The 13752-nt window shown below is 40.7% G+C and overlaps 1 protein-coding gene across 1 annotated transcript in view; it reads right to left on the bottom strand.

The window, feature by feature from the left end:
* LOC134357876 (protein-glutamine gamma-glutamyltransferase 2-like) overlaps positions 1-13752 on the bottom strand; it is a gene marked incomplete at its 3' end in the record, with an annotated part of 67479 nt that overhangs the window by 24221 nt on the left and 29506 nt on the right. Inside the window, 2 exon segments of the mRNA XM_063069617.1 lie at positions 10321-10498; positions 12454-12582. Coding sequence (XP_062925687.1) covers positions 10321-10498; positions 12454-12582 — 307 coding nt within the window.

Raw genomic sequence — 13752 nt, 5'->3', positions numbered from 1 at the left:
CGGATCCGGACAAGATATTCCCTAGCACCTTGAGGGAAGTTAGTGTAGAAATAGCAGGGGCTCTGACAAAAATATTTCAAATGTCATTAGAGACGGGGATGGTGCCGGAGGACTGGTGTATTGCTCATGTGGTTTCATTGTTTAAAAAGGGTTCTAAGAGTAAACATGGTTCTAAGAGTATTCTACAGAAGAATTTGAAAATAAATAAACAAAATTTAAACCTGAAACATTGATAGATGAAAATCTTATATTTCCATACTTCAGAACATTGTGGAAGCCTTTATAGCAGTCATTAATGGTATAACCTTTTTCAACTCCCAAACATTGCATTTCTTCTGACATTATGAAGAACCATCTTCCACTACCACCCAGTACTTATATTTACCTCAAATCCAGCCATGCTATTAGATCTTTTGGAATTTTTATTTTTGTTGTTTGAAGTTTTATTCCTTTCCTGGGCAAAAGGAATATTTTGAGGCAGCAAATTGGATCAACTATGTGAATTCCGGTTAACAGGGACAAATCGGACATTTTGGAAATTTTGGCTCCATTAAGCAGCAATCCAAATTAGGTGAAGTTTCACAGAAATAGTTAAAAATGTATAAATAAGCCAACTACCATTTAACTGAGTGTCGAACGATGTATTTAAATGAAATACAGAACAAATTAGAAAACAATCAATACTACTATAATACTATAAAACAGTGCATTTGTTCCTAAAAATTCTTGACGGAGGACTTCATACAATGTATGCTGCCGCGTTCTTTTGGTCAACTGTAAATGAAGAAAATCAGCGTAGACACATTCTTCCAATGTTATTGGAATCTTCCTTTCCTTTGTAATGTTCAAGATGATTGTTGCCACCTTCAAATTCTTCTAGTTCCTAACTAATGAATATAAAGAATGTAAAAAGAATCTTAAGAAAAAAATTAGAAAAGCTAAAAGAAGATACAAGGTTGTTTTGGCAAGTAAGATGAAAATAAATCCAAAGGATTTCTACAGTTATAGTAACAGCAAAAGGATAGTGAGGAACAAAATTGGTCCCTTAGAGAATCAGAGTGGACAGCTATCTGCGGAGCCAAAAGAGATGGGGGAGATTTTGATCAATTTCTTTTCTTCGGTATTCACTAAGGAGAAGGATATTGAATTGTGTAGGTTAAGGGAAACAGGTAGGGAAGTTATGGAAACTATGATGATTAAAGAAGAGGAAGTACTGGGACTTTTAAGGAATATAAAAGTGGCTAAGTCTCTGGGTCCTGACAGGATATTCCCTAGGAACTTGAGGGAAGTTAGTGTAGAAATAGCAGGGTCTCTGACAGAAATCTTTCAAATGGCATTAGAAACGGGGATGATGCTGGAGGATTGGCATATTGCTCATGTTGTTCTATTGTTTAAAAAGGGTTCTAAGTGTAAACCTAGTAATTATCGGACTGTGAGTTTGACGTCAGTGGTGGGTAAATTGATGAAAAGTATTCTTATAATTATATGGATAGAAAGGGTCTGATTAGGAAAAGTCAACATGGATTTGTGCATGGAAGGTCATGTTTGACAAATCTTATTGAATTTTTTGAAGATGTTACTAGGAAAGTTGATGATGGTAAAGCAGTGGATGTTGTCTATATGGACTTCAGTAAGGCCTTTGACAAGGTTCCACAAGGAAGGTTGGTTAGGAAGGTTCAATCGTTAGGTATTAATATTGAAGTTGTAAAATGGATTCAGCAGTGGCTGGATGGGAGACGCCAGAGAGTAGTGGTGGATAACTGTTTGTCAGATTGAGGGCCAGTGACTAGTAGTGTGCCTCAGGGATCTGTACTGGGTCCAATGTTGTTTGTCGTATACATTAATGATCTTGATGATGGGGTGGTAAATTGGATTAGTAAATATGCAGATGATACTAAGATAGGTGGAGTTGTGGATAATGAGGTAGGTTTTCAAAGCTTGCAGAGAGATTTAGGCCAGTTAAAAGAGTGGGCTGAAAGATGGCAGATGGAGTTTAATGCTGATAAATGTGAGGTGCTGCATTTTGGTAGGACTAATCAAAATAGGACATACATGGTAAATGCTAGGGCATTGAAGAATGCAGTAGAACAGAGGGATCTAGGAATAATGGTGCATAGTTCCCTGAAGGTGGAATCTCATGTGGATAGAGTGGTGAAGAAAGCTTTTGGTATGCTGGCCTTTATAAATCAGAGCATTGAGTATAGGTGTTGGGATGTAATGTTAAAATTGTACAAGGCATTGGTAAGGCCACATTTGGAATATTGTGTACAGTTCTGGTCACCGAATTATAGGAAAGATGTCAACAAAATAGAGAGAGTACAGAGAAGATTTACTAGAATGTTACCTGGATTTCAGCACCTAAGTTACAGAGAAAGGTTGAACAAGTTGTGTCTTTATTCTTTGGAGCATAGAAGGTTGAGGGGGGACTAATAGAGGTATTTTAAATTATGAGGGAGATAGATAGAGTTGATGTGGATAGGCTTTTTCCATTGAGAGTACAGGAGATTCAAACAAGAGGACATGAGTTGAGAGTTAGGGGGCAAAAGTTTAGGGATAACATGAGGGGGGAACTTCTTTGCTCAGAGAGTGGTAGCTGTGTGGAATGAGCTTCCAGCAGAAATGGTAGAGGCAGGTTCGATATTGTCATTTAAAGTAAAATTGGATAGCTATATGGACAGGAAAGGAATGGAGGGTTATGGGCTGAGTGCAGGTCAGTGGGACTAGATGAGGGTAAGCATTTGGCATGGACTAGAAGGGTCAAGGTGGCCTGTTTCCGTGCCTTAATTGTTGTATGGTTATATGGTTAAATATCTCCTCACATGATTACAATTCATGGACTGTTGAAGTGTCCAAGCTGTCCTCTCCATCCTCAGCAGCAGTTATACAGCACCTGAAAGCTGTATTCACTTGCCATGGAATACCAGAGACTCTTGTGTCAGACAACAGTCCAGAATCACAATCAGAATCAGGTTTATTTTCATCGGCATGTGATGTGAAATTTGTTAACTTAGCAGCAGCAGTTCAATGTAATACATAATCTAGGAGAGAGAGAGAAAAAAAATGTAATAATAAATAAGTAAATCAATTATGTATATTGAATAGATTATTTAAAAATGTGCAAAAACAGAAATACTGTATAAAAAAAGTGAGGTAGTGTCCAAAGTTTCAAAGTCTATTCAGGAATCGGTTGGCAGAAGGGAAGAAGCTGTTCCTGAATCGTTGAGTATGTGCCTTCAGGCTTCTATATATCCTACCTGATAGTATCAGTGAGAAAAGAGCATGCCCTGGGTGCTGGAGGTCCTTAATAATGGACGCTGCATTTCTGAGACACCGCTCCCTAAAGATGTCCTGGGTATTTTGTAGGCCAGTGCCCAAGATGGAGCTGACTAGATTTACAACCTTCTGCAGCTTCTTTCGGTCCTGTGCAGTAGCCCCTCCATACTGACAGTGATGCAGCCTGTCAGAGATGCCAAAGAGTAGTGAGCAGCTATTGAAGTTTGTGAGTATATTTGTTGACCTGCCAAATTGCTTCAAACTCCTAATAAAGCATAGCGGCTTTCTTGCCTTCTTTATGACAACATCAATGTGTTTGGACCAGGTTAGATGCTCAGAGATCTTGACACCTAGGAACTTGAAACTGCTCAGTCTGTCCACTTCTGATCCCTCTATGAGGATAGGTATGTGTTCCTTCGTCTTACCCTTTCTGAAGTGTACAATCAGCTCTTTCATCTTACTGACGTTGAGTGTCAGGTTGTTGCTACAGCACCACTCCACTAGTTGGCATATCTCAGTCCTGTATGCCCTGTCATCACCACCTGAGATTCTACCAACAATGGCTGTATCATCAGAAAATTTGTAGATGGTATTTGAGCTATGCCTAGCCACACAGTCATGTGTATTCAGAGTAGAGCAGTGTGCTAAGCACACACCCCTGAGGTGCGCCAGTGTTGATTGTCAGCGAAGAAGATACGTTATCACCAATCTACAATTCAGCTGCTCAGAATTCAAAGTCCAGGAGTTTGAAAAGCAGACAAGTACCCACAGGCAAGTGGAGAAGTGGACAGAACAGAGCAAACTGTTAAGAGTCTCCTACTGAAGACAAGATACCCCTACAAACCACTGTTAGCTTATCGCTTCACACCCCTTGTGAATCTTGCAGTTCATAAGAGCTGTCAATGGGCCGGAGACCGACAATAAGCCTGCCCGTTCTTCCTTCCCTTCTCCAATCTCGCTTACTGGACTTAGACAGAGCGAGAAATTTTGAGACAACACAGCATGAGAAAACGAATATCATGCATGACCTCAGACACAAATAAAGTCTTTGTGGCCACTCAGGAGTGGTGAATCTGTTTTTGGGTTTAAAATCAATCCACCAAAGGAACAATTGTCCAGCAGCATGCACCAAGATTGTTTGTGATCAGAACGTCACAAGTGAAATCAGGTGGTACAGGTGTGCGTTTCTATAGTTTCAAAGTCCATAAAAGGAAGATAAAGAAATAGAGTGGCCTGACCCTTATAACAAGGACCACTTACTTGGGGTGGACACACCTGTTCAAGAACCTCCATCCACTCCAACACTTCCAGGACCTATACCAGATATGGTCGTTTATCTGCCCCACCACAGAGATATACTGCATAGCCTAATAGCTTAGGGCAAGTGACTAAAGAGGCAGAATAATCCTCTCACTTTGCCGGAGTATTCAGCTAGTCTACCCTGACCTCCATCAGATTTAATGCTTTTTTAAATGTTGAAAGCATTTCCCAAAATGAAATATTTTTTAAAAACTCAGTGAAGAAAAGGAAGAAAACAAAGAGAGTGAGACATTGTTAAAAACAAAGAGAAAGACAGTTATAATGTTGACAATTCTTTTTTTGTTTGTGTAAGGAGTATGAGTTATGTACTGTGGATAAAGTGAACTGAATCATGCAATTTCAGTGACTATAATTTCAATGCAGTTCTATGGTCAAGAAGTCTGTACCTAGTTTTTCTATCTTTTTCAGGAATGGGAGATGTAGTGGTAGTTAATAGAGTTACTCCTATGCCACTCAGTTAGCTGCTCCCACATGGGAGGCGTTAATGTACTGTACAAGCAGCATTATCAATAAAGTTCAGTTGAATTTCCCGCAAGGCTGACATCTTGGGATGCTCTGCCCTATCCATCAATATCAAACTGAGCTGCAGGTAAGGAGAATTAAGAAGCCAGAGTGATTCCTTCTTCTTCTATTCTCCACTGATGTTGAGTTGAGATACAGGAAAGAAATCAAGCACCTATGACATGGTGTCACAGCTACAATCTTACCCTCACTATGAGCAAAACAAAAGAGCTAGTTACTGCACACAGAAAGGGGTGGTACACATTGTCCTGTTTATATCAATGGTGCTGAAGTTGAGGGGTTTGAAAGTTTCAAGTATCTAGGAGTAATCATCATCAAAGGCTGTATTGGTCTAACCACGTTGATGCCACGTATAAGAGAGATCACCAGTGCCTTTCTTCCTCAGGAAACTTGATCATGGACAAGGATAGATCTGCTCCTAGGGTTGACATTCTGAACTGGAAGAAGGCCAAATTTGAAGAAATGAGAAAGGATCTAAAAAGCGTGGATTGGGACAGGTTGTTCTCTGGCAACGATGTGATCGGTAGGTGGGAAGCCTTCAAAGGAGAAATTTTGAGAGTGCAGAGGTTGTATGTTCCTGTCAGGATTAAAGGCAAAGTGAATAGGAATAAGGAACCTTGGTTCTCAAGGGATATTGCAACTCTGATAAAGAAGAAGAGGAAGTTGTATGAAATGTATAGGAAACAGGGAGTAAATCAGGTGCTTGAGGAGTATAAGAAGTGCAAGAAAATACTTAAGAAAGAAATCAGGAGGGCTAAAAGAAGACATGAGGTTGCCTTGGCAGTCAAAGTGAAGGATAATCCAAAGAACTTTTACAGGTATATTAAGAGCAAAAGGATTGTAAGGGATAAAATTGGTCCTCTTGAAGATCAATGTGGTCAACTATGTGCGGAACCAAAGGAAATGGGGGAGATCTTAAATAGGTTTTTTGCGTCTGTATTTACTAAGGAAACTGGCGTGAAGTCTATGGAATTAAGGGAATCAAGTAGTGAGATCATGGAAACTGTACAGATTGAAAAGGAGGAGGTGCTTGCTGTCTTGAGGAAAATTAAAGTGGATAAATCCCCGGGACCTGACAGGGTGTTCCCTCGGACCTTGAAGGAGACTAGTGTTGAAATTGCGAGGGCCCTGGCAGAAATATTTAAAATGTTGCTGTCTACGGGTGAGGTGCCGGAGGATTGGAGAGTGGCTCATGTTGTTCCGTTGTTTAAAAAAGGATCGAAAAGTAATCTGGGAAATTATAGGCCAGTAAGTTTAACGTCGGTAGTAGGTAAGTTATTGGAGGGAGTACTAAAAGACAGAATCCAGAAGCATTTGGATAGACAGGGACTTATTAGGGAGAGTCAACACGGCTTTGTACATGGTAGGTCATGTTTGACCAATCTATTGTAGTTTTTCGAGGAGGTTACCAGGAATATAGATGAAGAGAAGGCAGTGGATATTGTCTACATGGACTTCAGTAAGGCCTTTGACAAGGTCCCGCATAGGAGGTTAGTTAGGAAAATTCAGTCGCTAGGTATACATGGAGAGGTGGTAAATTGGATTAGACATTGGCTCAATGGAAGAAGCCAAAGAGTGGTAGTAGAGAATTGCTTCTCTGAGTGGAGGCCTATGACTAGTGGTGTGCCACAGGGATCAGTGCTGGGTCCATTGTTATTTGTCATCTATATCAATGATCTGGATGATAATGTGGTAAATTGGATCAGCAAATTTGCTGATGATACAAAGATTGAAGGTGTAGTAGACAGTGAGGAAGGTTTTCAGAGCCTGCAGAGGGACTTGGACCAGCTGGAAAAATGGGCTGAAAAATGGCAGATGGAGTTTAATACAGACAAGTGTGAGGTATTGCATGTTGGAAGGACAAACCAAGGTAGAACATACAGGGTTAATGGTAAGGCACTGAGGAGTGCAGTGGAACAGAGGGATCTGGGAATACAGATGCAAAATTCCCTAAAAGTGGCATCACAGGTAGATAGGGTCGTAAAGAGAGCTTTTGGTACATTGGCCTTTATTAATCAAAGTATTGAGTATAAGAGCTGGAATGTTATGATGAGGTTGTATAAGGCATTGGTGAGGCCGAATCTGGAGTATTGTGTTCAGTTTTGGTCACCAAATTACAGGAAGGATATAAATAAGGTTGAAAGAGTGCAGAGAAGGTTTACAAGGATGTTGCCAGGACTTGAGAAACTCAGTTACAGAGAAAGGTTGAATAGGTTAGGACTTTATTCCCTGGAGCGTAGAAGAATGAGGGGAGATTTGATTGAGGTATATAAAATTATGATGGGTATAGATAGAGTGAATGCAAGCAGGCTTTTTCCACTGAGGCAAGGGGAGAACAAAACCAGAGGACATGGGTTAAGGGTGAGGGGAGAGAAGTTTAAAGGGAACATTGGGGGGGCTTCTTCACACAGAGAGTGGTGGGAGTATGGAATGAGCTGCCAGATGAGGTGGTAAATGCGGGTTCTTTTTTAACATTTAAGAATAAATTGGACAGATACATGGATGGGAGGTGTATGGAGGGATATGGTCCGAGTGCAGGTCAGTGGGACTAGGCAGAAAATGGTTCGGCACAGCCAAGAAGGGCCAAAAGGCCTGTTTCTTTGCTGTAGTTTCTATGGTTTCTATGAAACCAAAGATATTTGGCATTTCCCCTTTAACACAATTTTTTTTAATTGATCCAGACTGGAAAGCATCCTAACGAAGTGTCCTGACAAAGGGTCTCGGCCTGAAACGTCAACTGCACCTCTTCCTAGAGATGCTGCCTGGCCTGCTGCGTTCACCAGCAACTTTTATGTGTGTTGCTGGAAAGCATCCTATCCAGATGCATCACATCTTGTTATGGTACTGCTCTGCCTATGATTGCAAAATCGCTGCAGAGAGTTGTGGACACAGCTCAGCACATCAGGAAAACCACACTCCCCTCCATGGATTCTGTCTACACTTAGCGCTACCTCGTAATCAAATACCTCACTTATGCATTCGCTCTGATCACAATATAACTTGGTATGATCAGGCAGAATATACATAAACCTGAAAGCAGGTACCTCCAGGTTTAAAGATAGACATAGAACAAAGAACCTTATAGCACAGTACAGGCCCTTCAGCCCATGATATTGTGCTGACGTTTTAACATGTCTAAGGACAATCTAACCCAGCCCTCCTACATAGCCCTCCATCTTTTCCATTATTTATGTGCCTATCTAAGAATTTCTTTAAAATCCCTAATATAGCTGCCCCTACCATGTAAACAACATCTACTGATGCTCCTTTGTCTATCCTGCTTGTTACTTCCTCAAATAATCCATACTGACTGGGGTCTACAAGTGAGGAAATTGAAGATCCAGTTGCACAGGGAGATATCAAGGGCTAGGTCTTGGAGCTCAGTGGTTAGTTTTGAGGGGATGATAGTGTTGAATACTGATATGTAGTTAATGATGATGATACAAAGATAGGTGGGTGGGTGGGGGAAAAAGGTGGCGGTCAGGAAACAGCAAGTCTGCAGAAGGACTTCCTTGACATCACCGACATGAAAGGAGAGGGCAGTACGATGGCGGTGTGATTGAATGCAGTAACCTCCTTGGGTCTAACCAAAGGTGTGATTGTTTGTCCTTTATGTCTTTTTTTAGATCACAAGACACTGCTGGATACTATGAACATCAGGTACTGTGGGTCTAGCCTGTTTGCAATGGAGCTGGACTTGTTGTGCACCATATTGCAACCTGTTCAGCCACCGAGGGAAGAAGGCATCAGTAGCGCATGGTCACGGTGCGTAACCTAATGGACGATCCAATGATTGTCTTGGACGTTTTTACTGTGATTGCTCGGTAGATTGCGTTCAGCTGCAGCTGCACTGCAAGATGTGGGGAAATATTTCAGGCTGTTCAGGCAGAACAGTGGCTCCAGGACAGTATCCACGCACTATCAATCTACAGACCTCTACACTCAGAATCTTCAGCAGTAGTTTTTCATTGTAACTATGATTTTTCTGCTATTGTAATTATATATGCTTTTTGTGCTGTGTGCTATGGTTCTGTGTTTTGCACCTTAGCCCCAGAGGAAAGCTGCTTCATTTGGCTGTATTCATGTGTATAGCTGATTGGTAATTAAATTTGAACTCGTAGAGCATTCCGAGGTATGCAGCTTCATGCTCTACGTGTTCCAGAGCTGAGTGAAGAGCCAATGAAGTGGCATTTGCTGATGACTAGTTATAGCAGAGTTAACATTTGAGCAGATCCTCAGGCAGGAGTTTATATATTTCATAACCAGCCTCTCAAAGCACTTCATCACACTGATGTAAGTACAACTGGAAGGTAGTCATTGAGGCGGGCTACCTTGTTCTTCTTGGACACCAGTATGTTTGAAGCCTGCATGAAGCAGGTTGGGACCTCAGTCTGCAGAAGCAAGAGTTTGAAGATGTCAGTAAACACTCCAGCCAGTTGATTAGCAAAAGTCTTCAGTACTTGGTCAGGTACATCGTCCAGGCTAGATGCTTTCTGTGGGTTCACCTTTAAAGCAAGGCTCCCAGAACAGATTCCTGCAGAACACTACTGGCCGCTAACCTCCAGGCAGTATATGCTGTACGTACTACCACCCTCTATCTTCTATGAGCAGGCGTGTTCTGAATCCATGCAGCCACGTTTGGATCGCATGCCTCCTGACTTTCTGACTGAGCCTACCAAAGGGAAGCTTATAAAACGCCTTACTAAAATACATACACACCACATCCACTGCTCTATCTTCATCAATGTGCTTGTCATATCCTCAAAGAATTCAGTCAAGCTACCCCTCACAAAGCCGTACTGACTATCCTTGTTTTTCCAAGTTATCAGAAATCCTGCCTCTAAGAATCTTCTCCAGTTGCCTTTGTAATGTGAGAGGAAAATGGAGCACATGAAGAAACCCCATACAGTCAGAGGGAGTTTGTGCAAACTTTGCACACGGACAGCATCCATTTTACTGGAGCTGGGACCTAGTAGTGCTGCTGTGTGTCACTGTGCTGCTCCAAACTTGCTCATCCAGTTACTTGTCCACATTATTAATAATTGTCTCTCTTTTCAAGAGGCCCCTGTTTGCCCCCACTTTCTTTCCTTTTGTTTACATTCAACGAAGCTTGTGTAATTACTTGTGTTCCTATCACTAGTCACTCTCACCTTCCAAAAGTTCAGAAGTTTAGAAATCAATTCAATTTCACAATAAAATCCTCACCTGTGCAGGCCACAGCTGCAAACACCCAACACTGTCCGTAGCAAACTGGCCAACTGCCTTTCTTATACCACTGATGGAGGATTGCAACACTTCCATTCCATGACCAAGGGTACACCCCTCCAGTATATGGCTCACTCCATTTGCCAGTAAGTACCCCTTTGTCATCAGCAGAATTTATCTGAAAAAGGATGAATGATGTATCTGTCATATGAAAGCTCCACCTGAAGGATGTATTCATAAGTTATTGCATTCCACTTTTTCATTGAACATTTCTTACATTGAAGATGTCAGACTTTCCCACATCCCTTCGAACATGAAAAGCACATCATCCTCTATAAACTTTATTGTTTTCTTCCTTTGTAACTCAAAGTTCAAAGCTCAAAGTAGATCTATTATCAAGGTACACATATGTCACCATATACGTACAAACCTGAAATTCATTTTCTTCTGTACAATCACAGTAAATACAAGAGACACAATAGAGTCAAAAAAAGACTGCACCCAATAGGACAGACAAATAACCAATTTGTAGAAAAAACATACCAAAAATTGTGCAAATACAAAAAGAAAGAATGGGGGAAGGTGGGACCTGTACAGAAGGGACGGGTTGCAATTGAACTGGAAGGGGACTAATATCCTAGCATGAATATCCCCACTGTGCGGCACTATCCTAGCTAGTGGGGTTTAAATTTGAGTTGCAGGGGGATGGGAACCAGAGTGCTAGAACAGTTAGTGAAGTGGTTGTGGAGACAGATATTGGTAAGATCTCAGATAAAGACAGGAATCAAAAGGTTGAGCATGGTGTGACAAATGTCCTGAGCTGTATATATTTCAATATAAGAAGTATCGTACAAAAGGTGGATGAGCTCAGGGCATGGATCAAAACCTGGAATTATGATTTTGTGGCCATTACTGAGACTTGGTTGCAGGAAGGGCAGGACTGGCAACTCAATATTCTGAGTTCCATTATTTTAAACGTGACAGAACAGATGGGATTAAAGGAGATGGGGTGGTGTTACTACTCAGAGCAGTGCTCAGTCAGGATAGACTGGAGAACTTCCAGTGAGGTGTTATGGATGGAACTGAGAGATAAGAAAAATGTGACCGTGTTAATGGGGCTATATCACAACCCACCCAAGAGTCTGAGGGATTTAGAGGAGCAAATTTGTAGCGAGATTGTAGACGGTTGCAAGAAACATAAGGTTGTTATTGTAGGTGATTTTAACTTTCCACATATTGCCTAGGACTCCCATACAGTAAAAGGACTAGTTGAGACAGAGTTTGTTAAATGTGTTCAGTAAGTTTCCTTCAACAGTATGTAAAAGTCCCAATAAGAGAGTGTGTGAAACTTGATCTGCTATTACTGAATGTAGAGAAACACTTCGCATCTAGTGATCACAATGCCACTAGGTTCAAAGTAAATTTGCAAAAAGATGGGTCTGGTCCACGGGTAGTGATTCTAAATTGGAGAAAGCCTAATTTTGATGGTATCAGAAAGGATCTGTCAAGTGTGGATTTCAGCAGGCTGTTTTCTGGCAAAGATGTACTTGGTAGTGAAATTTTGAAAACACAATCTTGTATTTGTCTGTCAGAATAAAAGGTAAAGATAACAAGTGTAGGGAGCCTTAGTTTTCAAGAGATAATGAGGCCTTGGTTCAGGAAAAAAAGGAGGTGCCTAGCAGGTATAGGCATGAAGGAAGAAATGAAATGCTTATGAAGTGTAAGAAATGGAAGAGAACACTTAAGAAAGAAATCAGGAAGGCTGAAAGAAGACGTGAGGTTTCCCTAGCAGACAAGGTGAAGGAAAATCTTAAGGGATTCTACAGATATGCTAAGAGCAAAAGGATTGCAAGAGACAAAATTGGTCCTCTGGAAGATCAGTATGGTAATCCATGTGTGGAGCCAAAAGAGATGAGGGAGATCTTAAAATAATTTTGCATCTGCTTTTACTCAGGAGATGGGCACAGAGTCTATAGAAATGAGGGAAGGTGGCATCAACTTCATGAACCCTATTCAGATTACAGAGGTGAGCATGCGACTGAACAAAAACAGACCACAGTTGGACCTATCACAAGTTATCCACACCTTTATTCTTGCAAATACTATTCTTACGAATACTAGTTCAACACTCACCATAGCTGTCACAACTCTACTGATATAAACGGGATCATTTCTGCGTATATAATCCTTTGCTGGATTTTGCTGGCATTTGATGTTTTTATCCAATATCATAAGGCAGATATCCACAATATTTTCTTCAAACTGAAATGCAAAAGCATTTTGATATTTCTGAGAACACTTTGAAAATGCGCAGTGAGAATAATTTTTTGTAAAATTATTAAAAGTGCAGTAATAAGAATGACGGTTAATCTTCAGAACATTTAGTTATTTAGTTTTTGAAATATTCAGTGATGTTCTTCCAGTGTAAAATTAAAATGGCCATTTCCTTGATTTATGTCTCAGAAAGACAGCATCCATTATTAAGGACCTCCAGCACCCAGGGCATGTACTTTTCTCACTGTTACCATCAGGGAGGAGGTACAGAAGCCTGAAGGCACACACCCGGCGATTAAGGACCATCTTCTTCCCCTCTGCAATCCAATTCCTAAATGGACATTGAATCTTTCACCTCACTTTTTTAAATATACAGTATTTCTGTTTTGCACATATTTTTAATCTATTCAATATACGTAATTGGTTTACTTGTTTATTTATTATTATTATTTTTTCTCTGCTAGATTATGCATTGCATTGAACTGCTGCTGCTAAGTTAACAATTTTCACGTCACATGCTGGTGATAATAAACCTGATTCTGATTCTGATTATGTTTCTGTCCTCTTCTCCCCACTACCACCCTCATCATCCCCCCACCAAAAACAGATAATCATCAATCCTACTCCAGACCTCAATCAGGCCCTTTTTGAAAATGGGCATCTCTTGGGGGTCATCTTGCCACAATAAAATACAATGCCTACCTGCCCTTTTCTGCCACTGAAGTCTGAAGGGACTGCAAAGATGGCAGCCCCTGGGTTACAACCATTTACCTCATCCATTAGCTGTAGTGTAGCAGGACTTCTGACCCATTTTACCAGTATCTCTGAACATAAGAATCACTCTTATCTCAACACTTGTCTAAAAGCCCAAAGCATAAATCTTTACGAGTTGAGCATTCTCGATTTCTGAAGCTCTCCAACTTATATCATTCAAAGAAAAAAAGAAGTATGCAGAAGTTTCAAGGCTGCTCCCCTGCTCAAGTGAATGATCATTTCTATCTTTGACAATATATATGCTCCACTTTGAATTGTTTTTTACAATATTCATTTTGTCCAAATGATCCTCTCAGTGTTTATTTTCTCTTGCTGACATTCCTATCAATGTACATGGTTGCTTTAGTAACTCTTGTTATCATACCATTGGTGGAATCCAAAATA

The sequence above is a fragment of the Mobula hypostoma genome, chromosome 2 (assembly GCF_963921235.1).
Source record: "Mobula hypostoma chromosome 2, sMobHyp1.1, whole genome shotgun sequence".
Lineage (NCBI taxonomy): Eukaryota > Metazoa > Chordata > Chondrichthyes > Myliobatiformes > Myliobatidae > Mobula > Mobula hypostoma.
Note: the sequence above shows the minus strand (reverse complement) of the source record. Positions and strands in the feature narration are given on the sequence as shown.